Here is a 14,110-nt window from a genome sequence, read left to right on the forward strand (position 1 = left end):
TTACCCATGACAGTCATAAAAAGTGACCGAGGCACATTCATCATGTGCAGCTTTTCAGAGCGTCGATGGTCAAATTGGTAAAGTCCCCGATTAAAGTTAAAGTATTGCGCATAAAAGTCTTTTACCATGATCCAATATGAGTTCGGCTCCCCTACAAAGGTTGCGGAGATCAGACGAGAATTACTTCATGCATAGGTACATACACCTGATTTTTTCAAAACACAATCATGGACAAAAATAAAAAAAAAATCAGTAAGTTGGGGTTGTAACCGGGTTTAGGCGCAAGAAGTGAGAAAATTAAACATACCGGATTGAATACAAGAGAATAGATTGAAAACTAGCTGTCCCGGCAAACGTTGTTTTGTTGTTGTTGTTGCCTTATAAATATCTTTAAGTAATTTGTAGCTAAAAAAAATGTTAAGTATGAACAACCCTTATCACTAAGGGAAATGAAAAATAGATGTTGCCCAATACTCAATATGCTTACAAAATTTCATGGGAATCGGTCATGCCGTTTCGGAGGAGTTCGGGAACGAACATTGTGACACGAAAATGTTGTATATAAGATACATTACCTTGTTGTAGCTTCTACAAATAACTACAAATCCCACAGAAACCTGAATCAAATTTCTGTAACAAAACCTAACCTCTCAGGGAGGACTCTCTTGAATGTAATTCTAAAGCTTAAGGTACTAAGTAACATTTAACTACTGTCCCAAAAACCACTCACTTGAAATACTAAACGTTACTAAGAGAACTCGATTCCTTGCAGAAGTCAGACTTGAGTCGCATCGTGTAAAACTCTGACTCTCCCATTTAAGATTATGGTCATAGGCACCGGGTCAAATGCCAGCAACATGACAATACAATTGAAGCTACTGGATTTGACGAAAAATGTCGCAGTGAGCGATAATAAAACAGAAATCTAATCAATGAAGGTATACGGCGGCAATATATCACACTTAATTGTAAGACGGAAATCTTAAACAGATAACAATTACGTTTTATCTTTAAAAAAAATATTTCTGGTATATTGTGTGCCGTGTGGTTCCTGGCTCTTAAGGATAGGACCACTCCATCACTTTGACATGGATGTCGTAAAAGGCGAGTAAGGGATAGGCTAATAAACTTGGGATACTTATTGTAGGCGATAGGCTAGCAACCTTTCACTATTTGAATCTCAATTCTATCAAAAAGCCAAACAGCTGAACGTGGCCTATTGGTCTTTTCGAAACTTTTGGCTCTGTCCGTTCCGCAAGGGATAAAGACGTGATTATATTATTAACGGCAACGGCTTTGTGAATTTTGATATTGTAGGATTAGTATTTTTTTATTTACTTGATATATTTCTTTGTTTTAGTTGCGTTTTATTGATTAAGATTGTACGTGAGTCAATTGCATAATTTTAATCTAACGGTATGTTTTTACGTGAGAACAATTTTTGTGCTAGCAATAATAATATAATAGTGGTTCCCGGCACCAAAATAATAGAGAATAAGACAACTCCATTTCTTTCCCATGGATGTCGTTAAAGGTGACTAAGGTATAGGCTTAAAAACTTGGGATTCTTCTTTTAGGCGATGGGCTTACGAGTAGCAACCTGTCAAACAGCCGATCGTGGCCTTTCAGTCTTTTCAAGACAGTTGGCTCTGTCTACCCCGTAAGGTATGTTTAAATGATGATATGTATGTAACAGTATGATAATCTTGATATATCTACATAAATGTAAGCTGATAATAAACCTATTTTATTAAACGTTATTGTTTATATTATCATTTATTGCAGTGTATTATTAATAATAATCTTATCCGAAAGTCGTAAATATGCCAGAGGATCCTTGTATTTCTGGAGATTATGCCAATAAATTTCACTAATTGCTATTGATATATTTGATATCGCCTAACAATTTTAACGTATAAAAGCAATTTTTTTAATGAGAATAGCATCAGTTTGATCGCAGGTAAACCGAGCTGTAAGTACCTCTTACCCTTTTTATTTCCCTCGGTTACGTTATTTTAATTATTTTATTTTCTTTAAAATTAACAAGTATTTTATAACCTTTTAATGTACTGCTACTTAAAAAAAAAGAATTGCACGCTCAATATAACAAATATTTTTTTATTAAAAAAAAAAACTTCATAAAAACTGTTTTAAGTCAGTCAGGACATCTTTATATTCTGTGCTTTCGATTCCAGATTCAAAATGAAATTCTTCGCCGCTTTCGTCGCCCTCTTCGCCCTGGCCGTGGCCAGCCCCGTCGCTAGGATCAGCGACGCTGAGCTCGCCACCATCGTGGCCGCCATCCAGAGCCCCAGCACCGACCCCGCCACCGCCGCCATCCTCGAACACCAACTGCAGCAGATCCTCGCTGGAGGCAACCCCATCGCTGTCGGACCCGCCCCCATTGATACCTCTCCCATCGCCGTTGGACCCGCTATCGTCGACACTGTCGACCCCGTTGTCGTCGTCGACCAGCCTTCCCCCATCGCCGTCGGCCCCGCCATCGTACAACCCACCCCCATCGGTGTCGGCCCCGCTATCGTCGAACAGCCCTCCCCCATAGCTGTCGGACCCGCTATCGTCGAACAGCCCTCCCCCATCGCTGTCGGACCCGCCATCGTCGACTTCCCCGTCGTTGAGCCTTCCCCCGTCGCCATCGTGCCCTCTCCCGCCGCCGTGCCCGAGTCTAGCAGCGCTCCCCTTGTCCAGATCATCCTGAACATCAACCAGGCTGAGTCTGCTGCCGTTCCCCCCGTCGTTGCTGACACCCCCATCATTGAGGCCCCCATCGCCGTCGACCCCGTCGTCGTGGTGGACCAGCCCGCCATCGACCCCTCCCCCGTCATCGTGGCCCCCGTCCCCGTCGACCCCGTGATCGTGGCCCCCGCCCCCGTTGACCCCGTCATCGTGGTCGAGCAGCCCTCCATCATCCCCGACCCCGTAGTCCTCCCCACCCCCGTGTTGCCTGAGGTCATCGTCCCCGAGCCTGTGATCCTCCCCAGCCCCGTGCTCCCGGAGGTCATCGTCCCTGAGCCCGTGATCCTCCCCAGCCCTGAATTGCCCGTTGTCCCCGAGGCGGTCATCACCCTCCCCGAAATCCTCAACTAAACAATAAATTTATTTGATTTGTCTATAATATTCCATAACCATGTAAATTCCTTTAAATTTTAAATATATTTTTGTACAATAGCATATATTGAGAACATGTTTTTCTTTCTGTTATTGCCATAGAATGTAATAAAGATCTGGCCCACTTTATTTTATTATTTTTCTTAATGTCAATAAAATCTCAAGCGATATAATTTGTAATATCGAGGGAAAACGTCTCTAATACTTGACGAATGATGTCTTTCTCATATTTTTGTTCCATAAAATGTTAAATCCAGTTTGAGTCCAATAGGAAATGGCATGAATAAATTCAAGAGTTGACACATGTGATAAGGGTATCGATGGCGCTGAATAAATCACCAAACGATTTATAGTGTAAAAAAAATCATCGATTAATCCAATAAAAACTGTTGTTAAAGCACATGGGAGCCTAAATTCGTTATTTTTACAATTCAAGGTACGATTACTACAAAAAAGGCAAACGTAATCGAAGACGCCGTGTGGTTCCCGGCACCAATACAAAAAAGAATAGGACCACTCGATCTCTTTCCCATGGATGTCGTAAAAGGCGACTAAGGGATAGGCTTAAAAACTTGGGTTTCTTTTTTTAGGCGATGCGATGGGCTAGCAACCTGTCACTATTTGAATCTTAATTCTATCATTAAGCCAAATAGCTGAACGTGGCCATTCAGTCTTTTCATGACTGTTGGCTCTGTCTACCCCGTAAGAAATATAGACGTGACCATATGTATGTACGTATGTATGATTTACTACCTGTTAATCTAATCGAAGTACTAATCGAAGACCCATACTTAATAAACAGATTCTCATAGCGATCATGAAAATATAACAAAGAAAACTGGCTACTTTTGTTTGGCAAATTATAACGAACGTAGGCCGTGGGCCGAGCACAAATTACGTCCCTAACTTAAGAATGCATGAGTTCCTTCCCTAATTACATTTTAATTTTCACCATCCAATGTTTATGATTTAATTTCATTTATAATTCAATACACAGTCGACTAAGAGATTAATTATATCTGCAGAAGGCCAAATGCTTTGAAGTGTTCTGTTCTCGCGCTATTGTGAGGGATTATTGAGTCAAATTGTTTTGTTGAAAGGAGATCGCTCGCTTTTGCCACTCACTAATAAACTTTAACGTTTTATTTATATTTTATATACAATATAATAAAATTTGAGTTTTTATACATTGTACAACTTTATTAGGAATGTTTACATACCTTAAATTTATTATAATAAAAATCGGTATTCACAATATTTTTATCTTAGCTAAATACCTAATAGTTTTGCACGTGAACATTCTCGTAATAAACGCAATCCCGGGGAAACATTACTTTTTTATATAAAATAAATCAATTTTAATACTATATGTTAGATTCCTACCTTGACGATCATATCGTATGTAGGTAATACATACATACAGACATTAAATCACGCCCTTTTTCACATAGAGTAGGCAGAAACTACATCTTTCCACTTGCTACGATCTTTGCATACTTCCTTCGCTTCATCCACATTCATAACTCTCTTCATGCAAGCTCGGTGGTACTCTTGACCTGACCCTTTTCCAGGACGTCCTTAATTTGATCAAGATACATTCGATCGTATGTAATCTAGTAACATTTGGAAATGAGAGCCACAGAACGGTTTTTTAAAAGCAAACAGGAAAGCTAAATGGGACGGAACTTATACTTAAATTTCAAGGAAATAATAAAAAACTATCGCACAATTGAACTATGTCTTCATAGATATGTATGCAGCCATCCTTTATCACAGTCGGTCTAAAGTCATAGCAAACTATGAACTTCGGCAATCCGAAGATATTCATTCCAGTAAGGTAACCGCAAAACTAGCGCAGACAAGTTTAATTGAAAATAGTTCGCCTTTATATTACTTTAGTTTTGCATCGAAGGAACAACTGTCCAATCCATTTTCTTCTGTCAAACAAGTTTTAGCCTTTTTATTTTATGAATGATTCAAGTAATTGTATGGATATTGCTTTTTTTAAACAACTTGGCGAACATAGCTACAATTGCTACCAAATAAATAAACCTAATTCCGCGGAGCAAAATAAAAACTTATCGCTGTTCGGGCTTCACTTGTGAGGTAGACAGAGCCTAAAAATACTGAAAGGCCACGTTTAATTGTATGGCTTAATGATGGAACTACGATTTAAATAGTATTTCTAGAAGTATAATTGTTTTCAAATAAAAGCTGGTTGATAATTCAAGTGAAGGTCAGGTAAATAGTACCTATCAAACATACCAGTTAGCATGAAAAAATTAATGAATGTACATGAGACAAAATTAATATTCAGAGATCGACGTAAGTGAAAAAATAATGCCTCTGAAGGTGACGATAGTATGTGATATATAAATAGGCCTTTCAAATCACTATCAACCTTAGATGCCCACGAAAATATCTCTAATCCACCACTAGATGACAAAGCAGAGAGGCGACGTGACGTGTCATCTTTGTATTCTCCCCCACCTCTTCATAAAATCCCCACTACTCCCGCTCGCTCCATTTGGGAGGGCAGATAACGGTTGTAAATAGCTATCGCCCGCGGGTTCACTACCGTAGGAATTTTCTAATCTTATTTTTGACTGGGCGCTTTCAGATTTCAGTAATAAAAGTTTTTATTAATTCTATATACGTAAACATTTGTTTGCATTGCTTGAGTGGACTTTTTATTATTCGCTCGGTTTCACTCGATGAGATTAGGTGTAAGGCTGTAAGTGGTCAGCAACTGATAGACAAAATTAAAAGTTCGCTGTTTGCGGAAAAAGTAAATCTATTTTCATGGCTTGAATAATTCGTAAAAAATAACTCTTTCAATATATTCTGTTGTGCATAAATGATATTTCAGTCATCTACACTTTTTATATAAGCATTAGCTATGCCCACGACTTTGTCCGCGTGAAATAGTTATTTTGGCCATCATTGAAGCCCTCAAGGATGAATAATTTTTGTCGTTTTTTTCACATTTTCCATTATTTCTTTGCTCCTTATATTAGTGATGTTATATAGCCTAACGCCTTCCACGATAAATGGTCTATTCGACGCAAAAATATTTTTTCAATTCGAACCAGTAGTTTCTGAGATTGGCGCGTTCAAACAAACTCTTCAGCTTTATAATATTAGTATAGATACAGAAACTATTTCGTTTCAGTTTTTCTTCTTATTACTAACATTTATATCTTAAATAAGTATAGGTTATATGTTAAAAAAATTGACAATGTTTCTGGTCTAGTATTTGTTTCTCAGTATTTACTACGCTTGGTATGGACTAAACTTTTTAAGTCATTACAAAAAATTTAACAGTTTTCACCTTTTTTATTTATTTTTCGAAATACCTACATCAAACTTTTAAAACCTCTCTATTTAGTTAGAGGCTTAAACACAGTGATATTAAATCAACATTTGCCGAGTTTCCCCGCATCACATCAAACGTACTAAATGCCAATAAAATCTCCGGTTCAAATGGTCAGTTAAAACGTAAGTAATATACGTATTTTTTGGTGTGGTCAAAAAAGAAAATTTTTCTTCGCTAACGTTAATATTTTTGTCTGAAATTTATCAGTTTATTTTTTATTTACAAGCTTATGTGATAAATAAAAATATAATTTTGATAATGGACAGTTCAAGACAAAAATTCAAGCCAATTCATAAAACGGGTCTTTTTTTCAAAATTATGATAATCAAAAAAAACATATTTTTGGTCATTGGTCATCATTTTAGTTTTTTGTCATAATGTTACTGATATTTTTAAAAATCATTTTTCTTTATATAATATGTTTATAAGCAACGCTTACTTAATGTATTTAGTAACAGATGCGAATTAAAGAGTACCCTAAACCGACGAGCTTGCATGACGATCGATGAAGCAAGAAAAGTGCGCAAAATCACAAGAAAGGAACGAGATCATTTACGAAGATGGAATCGGAAATACTCTACAAAAAAAAACGAAAGCTGTCATAAAAAAAGTTACTTATACATATAAAGTACCAAATACCCCCTTTTCCGGTTTCTGAACAACAATCTTTTTCATCAGCGGTACGAAGGTTGGAAAGGCTAATTATGAAGTGCCGAGTCAAGGCCCGACTGTGTACCGCCAACTCGGAACAAAGGAATGGTTAGTCGAACAAAACTGGGATAATGTGGGAGCGAAAAACCCAATGGAGTTCACGCTCTGTTTTCTCTTTTTTCTAGAATCATCGGCTATCGAAGAGGTTTTGTGAAGATTTTTTGAATTGAAATGTGTTTGTGTAAAGTTCGACTGAACTTTAAAATCTAATGTTAAGCTGGACTTACGTCTTCAGTATATACGTGAAGAAACCTTATCAGATAGAAAGTGGAACCTCAGAATTAGTTCCTAATTTTAATTATAGATGTGGGTCACACCTGATGGACTCTTATTTATTTATTATTACAAGGCATATACAATAGGTAACAACTGATTCTGAACTAGATTGAGACCCAAAACCGCGTATACACAGCATGACAGTTCATAACATTGTTCAATTACAAATTATATATAAATAATCAAAATTGAACGTGAATTTGAACTTATTATCCACAATCGTCAGCATTCTTTCACCACTTTCTTTTCCTCATTATTCTCACTCTATATGGAATCTGTTTTTAACCTTTATTACATACAGTTACTCTCAAATCTATTCCATTTGCTTCTCTGTTCAATTTACATTATTTAAATCATAAAACTTTTCTGACATATTTTCTTGTAAGTCCAAATCCAAACTACCATTTCACTATTTTCAATTTAGAGTCACGATGATGAATCCATTTTGTTACAATATCATCGTGAAATGCCGACTCACCGCGCCCTCGCCTAAACAACCTATTTTTAAAGCGAAACTTAATTGCTGCCCGTCCCCACAGGGCGAATTTTAAAGTTTAACCAAGAGTAAATTAATTGAGGTCACTTTTACTCTCTTTGTGTACAGATGACGACGGGTTTTTCAAATTAAGGGTTTTTTTATATGGGTTAGTTGTTTTCTACTAGAATTGTATATTTATTAAGGTGTAGGTTAAGTTACTGAAATAATAAAAGTAGCTTTAGCAACTTCATATTTGTAGAACAGTTAAATTTTACAATAAAATGATTCGAATTCGTCATTCAGAAAGTAATAATTAACCAAAACTTGTACTTAAATGTTTTAACCTTGTAAGAAATACGCGTAAGTAACTAGAAACCTTTAACATACATACTCTATATCATGTCTCTTTCCCTTACGGAATATACAGAGCCAGAAGATGATAAGTCTTACTCGAGAAGGCCACTTTCAGTTCGTGGCATAATACGAGTAAACCTTCGCCGTACATACAAACCACTCACAATTCCCTCATAACACAATGATAACCCTTACAACACATGTTCTCTAACCAGATATCTACCGGCCGAACCCCAGCTAATCATGACAATGCACTAAAGTTATGACAAAACATCCTGTAACAATCAAACGAAACGACCAACCGTGATAGCAGCCACCACAGACATAGATCTAGCTAGATACCGTAATTACCTATTTGTATGAAACCAAAGCATGTGAATTTCATTATTTTGAACAATTTTTTAGTAAATTTTCACAACTCCACGATAATACCCTTACATTTTTAAAATTAGTTATAAGAGACGACTTTGCTTGATGAAGTATATTTATGTTTAATTTCGTTTAAATGACCGTGGGTCTGTGTTACCTCAACAAATAACTTTATGTTTAAAAAATACTTAGATAATAACGCCCTTGTCTGAGACTAAATATTTAAGTATGCAACCTGGAACACATTCGGATGATACATACACAAACGTTTTTAAAATCAAGCTTTTTTCCACTCTTATGGTGCACTCCAAAGCAGAGGTAGTTGACATCATCATTTGATTCTACTTAACTTTGGTGTTGCACAAAAAATATTATAAGTCATACACACACAGCGGCCACTGAAACGACGACAATAAAAAGTACGTGCCGTTAAAACCCGTTAATATTTAAGTTACATGTAGTTATTATTTATATTACATTCAGAAGATGAAGGATCTACTTAAACCTATATCTGTGGCACCTACAACCCTAATCAGGTTGTGACGGTGGGCCTCGTGTGAGGTGGCCTAACCATTCACGAGAAGCAAGGTCGGCCGGCGATCGATGTTAGGGCCACGCACCCACGCACGACGCCATGACGCCCAATGCGGTATGCTTCGAAAGCTGGGTTTATAAGCTTTTTTGGGTAACAATTTTAACTAGCAGCGCAAATAGTGCATTCTGGGGGACGATGTATCTTTGCTTCCTTATCACTCTGCAGTTAACCTTATAAATAATGAGAGAGGGAAAATAAGATTATGCTTGTCAATTGTTCGTGCGTAAACGATAAGAAAAAACATAATGTGTGCCAGTTGCTTCTTTTCCTGGCAGATTTTAAAAGCGAATCAAGGCAAGAAAGGTTGGCTTGATTAATAATTTGTGAACTTGTCGCTATTTTTGAATCCCACTGTAGCTAAGGATGTGTGTTTGTTACTCTTTCACGTAACAACTACTGAAATGATTTCGATGAAATTTTGTAGCAATATAGCTTAGACATTAGAATAACATAATAAATTAAAATTTAAATTTTGAAGCAGGTAAAGTTACGGGCAACGACTAGTTACACAAATATAGTATCTGATTGGCATTTCGCGTGCCAGTGCTAAGTTTAATGTGATATATGATGATCATCATAGCAATGAAGTTGTGAACAAATCATTATAATCTACACTAACGCCCGCCCGCGACTTCCTTTGCGTGTAAATTATAGTTTATGTTTTCTCCTGATTATTCAAGGATTACACGATGCATGAAAGCAGGCAGATAGCCTTACAGGGTGAATTTAAATTAAATCATTCATTTATTTATGTACACAAAAACACACAGTAGCATTGTTACAAAAATTGCAGTACAAAGGTTCTTCTTATTTCAACAGAAATATCTTCCAGTAGACCCGTGAGAGGAGAGATGAATATAATCTATACTAATATTATAAATCTGAAGAGTTTATTTGTTTGTTTATTTATTTGTTTGAACGCGCTAATCTCAGGAACTACTGATTCGAATTGAAAAATTATTGCGTAATATTTGCGTTTAATAGACCGTTTATCAAGGAAGACTTTAGGCTATATAACATCACGCTGCAACTATAAGAAAAAAAGAAATAATGGAATATATGAAAAAAACGGGGAAAATTATTCACCCTTAAGGGCTTCAATGATGCCCAAAATAACTATTCCACGCGGACGAAGTCGCGCACAGCTAGTTATTAATAATATTATTGGTAAAACACATTGGCACAAACTTTCCTTATGTATTTGATAAAATTTTAAAATCAATTATGTTTTGATGTAATTTTATATCGAGAGTACCTACTATAAACGGACTTAAGGAGTATATCGTGATATGTGGAAGAATATTGTCTCTACCTACCCCTCCTGAATGAGGCATGATCGTATACTATTCAATATATTAAAACTACTTTATTATCTCTGCTACATTCAATTGGCAGTCCGCATTGCGCCGCAATGGTAATATGAAATAATAAAAACAACGTAATCGATCAATCCAAATCGCCGCTGTTTTTATACATACATACATATGGTCACGTCTATATCCCTTGTGGGATGTGTGGAATTGTGCAACTAAATGCGTTTTCATTCCTCCTTTTTTGAAATCTCTACCCTGTAAAAACCAATTTAAATTAAATTATACATAAGCGGGTTAGATGATAATAAAATCTACGATTTGAGAAGAATGATGTCAAGAGTAATGATTTTAAACAATAAGACCTTTGTCTTTAACAGCAAATTAGTTTCTAGAAACACAGATTTAGTTTCCATTATCTAGATAACATCCCTCTTTTTGAACAGGGGTAACGAGTTTACTCGATAATCAAAGGGTGACCCCGCCAACAATTTTCGAGCGAATTGATTATATCGCAGTCCATTAGCTCCCAACAAATTTAATTGAAAACAATAGAATCTGTTTTAATTCGCCATAAAGCTGCGCTTGTTTGTTGTTCAAAAGTAAACCGTTTTGTAATTCATTACATATGAGTATAGTCTCCCTTGCGGGGTAGACAGAGTCAACAGTATTGAAGGGACTGATAGGCCACGTTCAGCTTCTTGGCTTGATGATAGAATTGTAATACATTATTTTTATAAATGATTTTTTTGCCAACTTTTTTTTTAAATTTAAAAAAAAAATGGAAAAAAAATCATTCACTAGACGACGCTCCCAGCTCCGCCCGCTGGAATTTAGAGGAATGCTTTTTATGAAACATCACTTATGGCCGTGGGTTTAGCTATGAACATGAAATCCAGCAAGTAGCCGCTAGAAAATAGCGAGCTACTTACATTGGTGAATGCTGACAGCCTAAAAGAAAGAAGTTTAAAAACTTATTCCTTAGGCGCTTTTAACGACATCCATGGGAAAGAGAAAGAGCGGTCCTATTCTTTTTTGTATTGGTGCCAGGAACCACACACAATTTCAAGTTTCTAAGTCCAATAGTTTGGCCTGAGCGTTGTCTATCTGTCAGTCACTCATTAGCGAATTAGTTTTACATATCAATATATGTAAAACTTATATAAATATATAAGTATACTTAGATATACTTAGATAAATTCGCAATTAGAAACATTTTTAACCACCTTAAAAAAAGTAGTTCTCATATGGACATGTGTGTATGTATATTTGTCCGCGATTATCTCACGTTTCGCTGAACCGATTTAGATTTGGTTTACCGGCTTCAATAAGGGAGGATATCATTTGGAAGCAGTTCTCTTTTTAATAAAGGTTATAAAGTCCCGTTTAACTCTATTATTCTACGGATTACGCCAAATGGAAAACATTCGGTGGACTAGTACCTATGTAGTATCCGTTATCGAAAATATGATTAAGATCCCGGCGGACTGAATCAGGCTTACATGTTTGTGAGCTAAACCCGGGGGAGATTTCTCATAATTTGATTTTGGTATCGGCAGAAAATTAGTTGGCAATGTTTTCTTTTATTAATATCAAGTTTTTCTTGGATACTTACTTTTACATACATACACATAATCACGCCTAATTTCCCTTGCGGTGTGTACAAAGCCAACAGTCTCAAAAGAATTAAAGGTTGAAAGGACTCGACCATATCTTTGTAATGGATGTCGTAAAAGGCGACAAAAGGAATGGCTAATAAATTTAGGATTTTTCTTTTTGGGGATAGGCTAGCAACCTATCACTATTTGAATTTCAATTCCGTCATTGAGCCATACAGCTGAACGTATCCACGAATGTCAAATACAAAGAATGAAAATTCTTTTCTGTTGGCTCTGTCTACGGTTATTATATGTATGTATTGTCTCATACCATCAACGCGAAAGAGATTTGTGTGTCAGTGGCATTCCAAGCGCTTTGGCGCCATTCACTTCGATTCTAAATAATAACTGTACTTTTATAAATTCAATTCTAATATCAAAACACACAATGACTCCGAATGCAGTATAAATGCAGCGCTGGCACGCGATTACTGCGTTCTTTACTTTTACACTGACGGCACGATTCTACGGCCATTTTAACGGGACATATACCCTAAGCAGATACAACCAAACGCCACTTTTTTGCTGGAAATGAAATGCTTTTTTTATTTTAGACCGTTTCGGTGGCGACATTCTATTAGATTACATACATATATATAATCACGTCTATATCCCTTGCGGGGTAGACAGAGCCAACAGACTGGAAAAGACTGAAAGGCGTTTAAATTTTTTAATTTACTTTTTGTCTTATACATTTTCTTCTTTCTACCTTTGAGACGCAATTTATCGTGAAAGTTTGTAACTTTGTTTCTAAGGACTTCGAATAGCACTTAAACAGTTCATAATAAAATTCTTTCATCGTTAATTTTTTACATTAACTGCAGATGTTGTAAGTTATGTATTTATCACGGTCGAAGCTTATCGCTATCCACACAAATAATAAAAATAAAACTTTTGTATTTTGTACTTTTACAACGAATAAACTCGGAAACTACTGAACTCCGCGCACATATGTATCTCACAGAATAGCACAACCTAGCAGACCTGTTCACTCTGGGACATGAGGCTATCTTCTGGATTCAGAATCTGTTTAAAAGAGTAACACTGTAGTTAGTAAAATAACCTAAACGACTGAAAGCCATAAGAATACATAAATCAATCAATGACATACATCGTGACACGATATTTTTATAATATATATACATATGTATATAAAACTCACGGAAAGTACCTGGAGCATCTGTCATTTCGTAATCAGGTCGGCGTCCCTCGGGAGAACTGTGAAACATTGCTGTAACAATGCACTGGCTGAATATAACTCATATAATACTATCCATGAAAGTTATATATGTTTTCTAACTGCCTCAGATCCCGACTCCGTAGGGAATATATGTTGCTAAATACATACATACACACATACGGTCACGTCTATATCCCTTGCGGGGTAGACAGAGCCAACAGTCTTCAAAAGACTGAATGGCCACGTTCCGCTATTTGGCTTAATGATAGAATTGAGATTCAAATAGTGGCAGGTTGCTAGCCCATCGACTAAAAAAGAATCCCAAGTTTGTAAGCCTATCCCTTAGCCACCTTTTACGACATCCATGGGAAAGGGATGGAGTGGTCCTATTCTTTTTTGTATTGGTGCCTGGAACCACACGGCACGGTTGCTAAATAATGTATGTTTATTTTGTAATAAAATTTTGATTAATACAAAATAGTACAAAAATAACACTTAAATATCCGACACATAGTAGGTATATATGATATTGTGGACTGTGGCCACAAAGCAATGTGGCGAAGGGTGCAACTGGGATCACGCATAGATAAGAAAGAGATAAACATGCTGTATAAAGATTACTAAAGTTTTTACGAACGGCTACCTACTAAACCATAACCCTCAAATGATCCCGC

General features: G+C 36.5%; 2 protein-coding genes across 9 annotated transcripts in view; one reads left to right on the forward strand and one right to left on the reverse strand.

Annotated features, from left to right (window-relative positions):
• The window catches only part of LOC106140822 (sodium channel protein 60E), a 157,523-nt gene that overhangs the window by 100,378 nt on the left and 43,035 nt on the right, over positions 1-14,110 (reverse strand). For 4 of the 7 annotated variants that reach the window (XM_060949818.1, XM_060949817.1, XM_060949813.1 and 1 more), the window contains exon 1: positions 731-869. The exons of 2 other annotated variants lie outside the window; for them this stretch is intronic. The gene's annotated coding sequence lies outside the window, so the exon portion shown is untranslated. Of the gene's footprint in view, positions 1-575; positions 675-730; positions 870-14,110 lie in introns of those variants that run through there. One more of the 7 variants, XM_060949816.1, reaches the window with a different exon arrangement.
• Positions 1,814-3,258, forward strand: LOC106139544 (calphotin). Of its 2 annotated transcripts, XM_060949444.1 has the most exons (3): positions 1,814-1,972; positions 2,196-2,524; positions 2,564-3,258. In XM_060949444.1, the coding sequence occupies exons 2-3, from the start codon at positions 2,203-2,205 to the stop codon at positions 3,106-3,108; spliced, it is 867 nt and encodes a 288-aa protein (XP_060805427.1). In that variant the 5' UTR covers positions 1,814-1,972; positions 2,196-2,202; the 3' UTR covers positions 3,109-3,258. The 2 variants fall into 2 exon arrangements, with proteins under 2 accessions (XP_060805427.1, XP_013196468.2); XM_013341014.2 differs by having other exon boundaries at positions 2,196-3,258.

The sequence above is a fragment of the Amyelois transitella genome, chromosome 19 (assembly GCF_032362555.1).
Source record: "Amyelois transitella isolate CPQ chromosome 19, ilAmyTran1.1, whole genome shotgun sequence".
Taxonomy (NCBI): Eukaryota; Metazoa; Arthropoda; class Insecta; order Lepidoptera; family Pyralidae; genus Amyelois; species Amyelois transitella.

Excerpts from the sequence above, each read along its gene's own strand:
- LOC106139544 (XM_013341014.2), top strand. The coding sequence starts at position 2,203 with ATGAAATTCTTCGCCGCTTTCGTCGCCCTCTTCGCCCTGGCCGTGGCC.